The sequence below is a fragment of the Acyrthosiphon pisum genome, chromosome A1 (assembly GCF_005508785.2).
Source record: "Acyrthosiphon pisum isolate AL4f chromosome A1, pea_aphid_22Mar2018_4r6ur, whole genome shotgun sequence".
NCBI lineage: Eukaryota > Metazoa > Arthropoda > Insecta > Hemiptera > Aphididae > Acyrthosiphon > Acyrthosiphon pisum.
In genome coordinates this window covers 72619306-72627160 of record NC_042494.1, presented here as the reverse complement: position 1 = coordinate 72627160, position 7855 = coordinate 72619306, and the positions used below count along the sequence as shown (strand labels likewise).

General features: G+C 32.4%; 1 protein-coding gene across 2 annotated transcripts in view; it reads left to right on the top strand.

Annotated features, from left to right (window-relative positions):
* LOC100166459 (tubulin beta chain) overlaps window positions 1-7855 on the top strand; it is a 16948-nt gene that overhangs the window by 5524 nt on the left and 3569 nt on the right. The window contains exon 1 of one of the 2 annotated variants that reach the window (XM_001943558.5): window positions 967-1147. The exons of the other annotated variant lie outside the window; for it this stretch is intronic. Coding sequence (XP_001943593.2) covers window positions 1091-1147 — 57 coding nt within the window. The 5' untranslated portion in view covers window positions 967-1090. Of the gene's footprint in view, window positions 1-966; window positions 1148-7855 lie in introns of those variants that run through there. 2 annotated transcript variants of the gene reach the window in all.

Sequence of the window (7855 nt, the reverse complement as noted above, 5' to 3'; positions counted from 1 at the left end):
ATCAGGGGGGAGAATGTCCAGCTACTACACTGAAGACAGTCGGGGGTAAATGTCCGCGACTCCTGCAATATACCTAAACGACAAATTTAGTAATATACTACAAAATATACAAACCTACAGGGTATAAAAAAATATAGATGGAGTAACATAGTGGTCAACAGATAAAACTAGTTTGAATTGTATAGGGGAGGGACCTCCAGAATGGGATGCGTCATCCGTATTTTTCTCATAAAATCCAGTACGTCGTCGACTGGCGCAAATTCAGATGATACGATACAATATATTGCGATATGCAAACAGCAAACACACACAAATGATCAATATAGGTACTATTATACTATATATACCTATCGGCTATCGCCCATCCATAATGCGTATGTATCTTTATTTATTGTATATTATTATAATTAATGGTTTAGTGATAATAATATATTCACTCGCCGACGAAGCAGGATACCTCGTCGGCCTGTCGTTGGGCAGCTGCAATTATTTTTGAAGAGATGAAAGTTGAATAAAATAATATAGTATGGGCAGCGATGGCCGGAGGTTAGGTACCTTAATATAAATAGCACTCATCGTGTGATATTTTTTTTTACAAATCTCTCTCTCCTGCTCCCCCCCCCCCCCCCCGAAAAATCATACAGCTAGGTACGAAAAATACGTTACGGCGTTGGGAATGCGTGAAAAAAAATTATAATCCCGGCATCCCGATCGTCTGGTGGGGTGACTGTGGGGAGGTACGCGGTGGTCCTCGTGCGCGAGTGTCTATGCGTCTCTCCGTGGTCCGTACGCGTCAATGCGTGCGTGTGGTGATTTTCCCCCTCCAACTGCCCCCCTTGACGTCCCGACCATACCGATGGTTCAAACTCGTCCGTAATCTGTGGCGGTGTGTACACGCTACACTGAAGGCGGGCGGGGGTCACGGTTCGCGGGCCGTTGTCCCGGCTTGGCGGCGGGCGCCGGGCGGTCGCAGTGGCGCAGTGTGCAAACTGCTAACCGTACGCGAACACCGTGGGCGGACGACATCGACATCGACGACGACAAATCACGTTTCAATTACAACCCGCTCCAATTTTCGAGACGCATCGTCATGAGGGAGATTTTGCATTTACAGGCCGGTCAGTGCGGAAATCAGATCGGAGCCAAAGTAAACATAAAACCATCCTGTATTATAATGAATAACGGTTGTAGCGATGTCTCCGAATTTAATATTATTATGTAAATAATTTAATTAACTATCATCGTCGCTTGATATTCTTGAGAAATGGGTAGATGTCATCGACGTTTATGTAGTTCACACGTAGAGTACCGTGTGGGAAGACGGCGTCGGCATTTCGAGTTTTCCGCCATCGGTAACGCCCGCTTTGACGATAATAGTATATAACAATATTACAGCTTTACTTGCGCGCGCTGTACCTACTTTGAGATACGCGTCACGTAGACTACGGTTCGCTCGAGCGCCGACGCGGCTGCAGGTTTCCCGTTAATTATTATATGTTTCGGGTTTTTTTTCCACCTTCTCGGAATATCACCACACGTGTTTCGTTGTAAACGTCGCGCACTCTGAGCGAGCCGGAACATAATAATATTACATTATTGTTCGCCGCGTGTCGTTTTGGCGGTCTTTCAAAACTAGTTGTAATACAGTATAATATTATGACGAATGCGGTGCGTGGCGGCGCGGCGCGACTGCCGTGCGTCTATGAACAGTCGGAACGGGCCACGAGGTTTTCTTTTTCGTTATTTGATTATTTCAAACTTGTCCTGGGTTCTCGAGATTTTTGGAAAACCGTGGTTTTCATCGAGCAAAAATAAAATACGGGTACTAGTAGACAGTAGTAATAATATATAGAGTCACACATGTGTCGTTGTAATCGATGCATACATCGAAACACGTTGATGAATATTGTGTTTTCAAAACTGATATTCAACTTCAACGGATAATTTTGCTAATTGGGGACTTGTAAATAAAAAATATATATATATATACCTATATAATAATATGTACTTGGGATATTATGTATTGTGTACGTAAACACCTAATTAAATTGAGAGGGTAGTTATTTGTAAAAATAAATGTGTTTAACCGAAATCGAATTATCTAATCAACCAAGTTATATTCCATAGGTACTATTTTGTCAATCCTATTGATCAAGAATGTGATAGATAATAATTAATGACAAATGTTTAATTCGATCGTGTAATGTGTTTTGTGTATACTTTGCAGTCGCTATTATATTCATAGTGTTTTTGCGTTTGGATTGAGTCGGCACCCGCAGCTGTAAAAAAAAACATGCATAATTTAATTATTTTATGTAATAGGTTACAATAATGTTATAATTTATAATAGGTGCTAACCAAATAACAATCATGTTGTCTTTAGGTTCATTATCCTCCGTGTAGGTATCTACGAAAAACCCGAATACAATGGCAGTGTTTACTATTTAATAACTTTACTGCACAATGTAGTACCTTATCCTGTACACATGACTTTATACCTACTATTTTTTTCATCTACCATTCCTGCCTGGTCTCCTCTGTCCGATATGTTGGTGTTTTTTCTATAAACTTATCATTATAAGTCATAACTATTCTAATACTTCATTGCGCGTTGGTACCATTCCAAAAGCTCCCTAGTATATTTTTAGAGACGTCCAGGCACCACCGCATATATCGTCTTGCACGACATACTGATTTTGGTCATATATACCCGACGACACTTAATTATCATTCGTTATTTCCGGCATAGCCCTTTGCCATTTCACGACGTCCCGTAAGTGCAGTCCTGGCGCCCAGCCACAGTGGGAACGAGATCGATAAACTCGAAAACTCACCTCGGCGCATCGGAGTACTGACCGAGATTATTTAGTTTCTTCAATTCCCTCTGTCGCAAAAGCTCTGCACCTAAAACATAATATTATTATATACATTTTGTTGAACGAGGCAAATACAAAAATCATTATAAATAAATGGTTGCACAATGGTCACACCGTGTGTCTATAATATGAGTACTGCGAGTGGCATAAGTATATATATATTATATAGGTACACTAGGTACGTTTTTAATAGTCATCGTCACAAAATTGTTGTTTTAATATTTACCAACACACAATATTTAATAGGCTTATCGGTTGTTTTAACACGTGTACACAAAAACGTATGCGCATGCATCGTAGTCAACATGCAAAGTGTATCACACCGATGATGATGGGCGTTTTAACCACTATTTAGTATTTAATACAAAAACAAACTAGTCCAATTTTTGTAGGACTTCATTTTCCCACATAACCATAGTCCATACCCATACATTTTAAGCAACTACGGTTATCGATTGCTTCGTCATTGGAATTCAATACATAATATTATAGCTATATTATAGCCTTATCGATGCGATTGCGTTAGGGTTCGTAAAATAATTTAATTATGTAACCAGTGCCTACTTCGAATCTTATAGATTTTATTATATTGTGTGCATTTTTTGTTTTTATTTAATCGTATTCTAAAAAATAAAAAAAAATGGCAGCTACGATGAATCGAATTCACGTCTCCACTGAACCGAATAGCACATTTATATTTTTGAAAATCTCGATAAAATAACGACTTTTACTGTATCAGTTTCATTATATTATGACATAAACTAGGTTAAGAGTTTATTCTTTGTACTAGATTATATATATTTATGTTATCGGTTTTGTTTTAATATTATTATTATACATTATTAATCAGTGACCCCGTGTTAAACCCACGGATTAAATTTAAATCTCGAAACTTTTAGTTCTATACATAATATTAATAAATAATATATTGTTACCTCTACTATTTATCTAAAATATAAATATATGTGATTTCCGTTTCTATTATAATATACTATATGAAAACTTCCTACTGTATAAATATTAAATTATGAATGATAAGTTTATTCATTGATAATTATTATAAATGAATTAACCATTATTGTTTGATATATTATAGTTATATCTTATATATATCTTATAAATATCATATTATTTATTATCTGTAACAGGAAATAATATGTCTTAATCTAAATATTATGTACAACTATTCCAAACATTAATATTTGATATTGACTATTATGTAGATGCTATCATAGTAATTATAGCAATATAGCAAAACAGACAGGCGTGGATCTAGAATATGAAATGGGCGGGAGGTACATTTTTTTTCCTTCGGAAATAAGGCGACAAATAATATTTTATCATTAAGTAACTTTAAGTTATTATTAGGTATATTTTTCTATATCGTAACAGATTTGACAATATTGGTACATAATAATTCATATAATATATTAAATACGTAAACACAAAAAGGGGTGCGTTTAAAATAAAAATCTGATCGAGTGCGGACTGGAGGAGATAATTTGTATTGGTTCGGGTCCAGGACCTTCTCGTGTTTTAATTTTACGATGTTATGACTCAGGAGGATGAGTTGGTCTTTGGGTTTAAAAAAAAAATAGGTAGGGATGTGTAAAAATAAAAAACAACCAATAATTTAAAAATATTTATTTTTAAACTATAAAACTAGCAATCCAGTTAACCTAGTTTTACAAAATTAATTTTACTTAGTATGATTTTTATTTGAAAAAAAAAAACAAATAATTGTTAAATCCGTAATACCTCGGGCTTGCACAGACAAATCAAGTTTTAGCTCGATGACCATAACTGATAATACATAAATGAATATTAATCGATTTTTAAGTTAAACAAGAGTTAAATCACATTCCACAAAAGAGAATAAGAATTAAGAATACGATTTCTAAGACTTTTATATAGATTTTTATTTTATCTTTTTCATTAGTATTACCCGAGGTCTTAATGTATTTACCTTTACTGAAGCTAAACAAATTATAAATAAAATTTCAATATGTAATAGGTAATAAATATATAATTTCCGTTTATTTTTTCTGTATGGAACCATATTCAAATTATGAAATAAAGATTACAGATTATAATTTTTTTAAACTAGAAAATATGCAATTAAGACAAATAAATTAGATCTAGTAGGCAACAACTAGATATGGTATTGTGAATTCCATTACATTTATTACTTGGCTTATATTATTTTCCATAATATTCGGGCCATGTGTCAGGTCAGTCCATATCCGTTAGGTAATACCTAGATACGTACACTATATTTATTTATGTTAATGTTATCATTTCTGACTGGATTTTGCCAACTACATATTTGATGTTGGGTTGCTTATAATATGTCCCTGGTATTGGGCCGAGTCGGTAAAATATTGTTCTGTCCGTTTCTGTCCGTTCAGGCCTCCATATATCATGGGTCGGGTTGGTTGGTTTGTATTATCTATATTTAGTTACGGGTCGGGTTGAATTAGCTAATAAGTGTTGGGCCATATCTAGTTGGTTCAAATTTCATAATAATATCATAATAATTTTTCTGATAGGGTTGGGCTGTTTTAATATTTCCCGTGAATATCTATACCTACCATACGTTAGGTAACTAATCCTTAAAAATCTAAAATCTAAAATCCGCAGGTTAACTATAATGAAGCCCAATTCAATATTCATAATTAAAAATAACCTTCATGCTGATTATTATTTATTACCTAATTAACTATTCAGAATTTTTGAAATGTCATTAATATTGTCATAAAACATATTATTCAGCATACCAAATTACGTTTAAATAATTTGACAACATGGAATAATTACTGCCATTAAAATGTTCGTTATAACTATGTACGTATAATGTATATGTTTAAAATATAATAAATATAATATAGTATCTTATTAATATGACTAATGAGTAAAAGAATAATGATGTAGATAATAATATATGTATTGTGAATAAATAATTATTTTAAACAAATGTTGGAAAAGGTATACAATTTTAATATAAAGGAATATACTTAACAATTTTAATTATTGAGTATCTAGTATCTACCTATTATTTTTTAATGTTGTCTGTTAATGCACATTTAGATAGAAGTGCAGCAATATTACAACTCCATACAACCATATTAATTTTAAATCAGTCTATTTTCGGTATAGGACACTTCCCCCACAATTTTTTTAGAAAATTATTTTGTATATGAAATCATATTTTTTTTGACAATGTCGGAACTCGGAAATATCTAGCCATTTTTTTTTTTATATCAATTATTATTCATATTTTATTTAGAAAATCTTTTAGCTGTTATATTTTTACTTAATTTAATTTACTTAAATTTTTAAATAATTAATTTTAACTTAAAATAAGCACCTACTTTTTATTCTGTCAAATAGACAATAGATAATCAAAATATTTATCTATAATTAGCATAATTTATTATATATATATGGAATTATTTGAAAATGTATTCAGTTTAAGAAGAAATTCGACATTATAGACAAAATAATTTTAAAAAATGTCATATTAATTCATTTTTTTTAAAATATTAGGGGAAATATCCTATTACACCAAAATTGTCTATTTACCGTGTTCACATGTAAGTATGTATTTACTACTTTATATATTTTTTAAATAAATATTAGAAGGTAGGTTATCGTCGAGGTTATCTTAGTTATTTTTTTAAAAAAAAAGTAAAAAATGACAAGTTATATTTTCTAGATACAACTAATATTTGGAATTCAATTATAATTTATTTTAAATTTATTAGTATATATATATAATATATAAAACACAAAAAATTCTTCCTACCATCCGATTGCGATGAAATTTGGTACAGAGATAGATTAGACCTTGGGGAAGAAGATAGGCTACATCAAAGCTACATTTTGTCGCGAAAAAGGTAAATAAGAGGGCCAACCCGTTGAGGTTCTCAAACAGGGATTTTGAGATTTACGATGGAAATTTTTGTTTATAAATGGTTGCCATTAATAAAAATTATTATTATTATTATGCGATAGGCCTGTGTATTTCAGTAGTCAGTACACAATGTATCGAGTTCGAACCACGGTTACGGAGGACCAATTTTTTCCATTTTTTTATACTTCAGAGTTACATATACACTTACGTGGATTGCCTACCTGATAATACAGATGATAATTGCATAATCAAAAGCAAATCTCACGGACAATGCCGGTCGGGATGGCTATAAATTAAATTATAATTTACACTTAAAAAGACATTGCTTCCACAGCGTGTTATACCCAAAAGGAGTTAAACAATCACAAAAACCTATAGCAATACCAGAGCATTTCCGTGTCAGCTAAAACTTAAGACAACACTTTCAATACCTTGTCCATGCTTGCAATGCTACACTGCCTACACTGAAATGAGATAACCTGCACATAACTCCCAATATGTACCGGTATATTTTTTTAAAATTTACATTGAGCATATTATGTGAATAATATAAAGGTATTATATGGCGTTATTAACTTGTTAAAGAAGCCGCCCTTTTGATGGCACTTCACGATTTGTATCTCAAGTGGATTAACTATATCTTTAGGTATTATATTGACGTTTTATAAAAATATGCATAAATCTATTGTGTATAAGTAAGTTGCTGTGTTTTGTCTTACCTTAAATCAATTAGGTACTTAACAGCTACTATTGTTAGCTAAAATTATCCAGATCTAAAGTTACCCCTCTGAACACATACAAAAGGCGCAGTGTGTAATATTATGCCTACTACCTACTCTATTGTATTGATCGTGACAGGAAACTGATTACGTTAAAGGAGCACACAACACAAAAAAAAAATTATTTAAATTATTTTTAAATGTTAAATTATTGTAACTGTGGCTATATAAAATGATTTGGTGAAAATCCGATTTCAAAAAAATTATTACTTTAAGAGATATTAAGAAATGAAAAATAGCTGCGTGACGTTATTAAAATAAATAATAATCTTAAAAGAGACATTTGG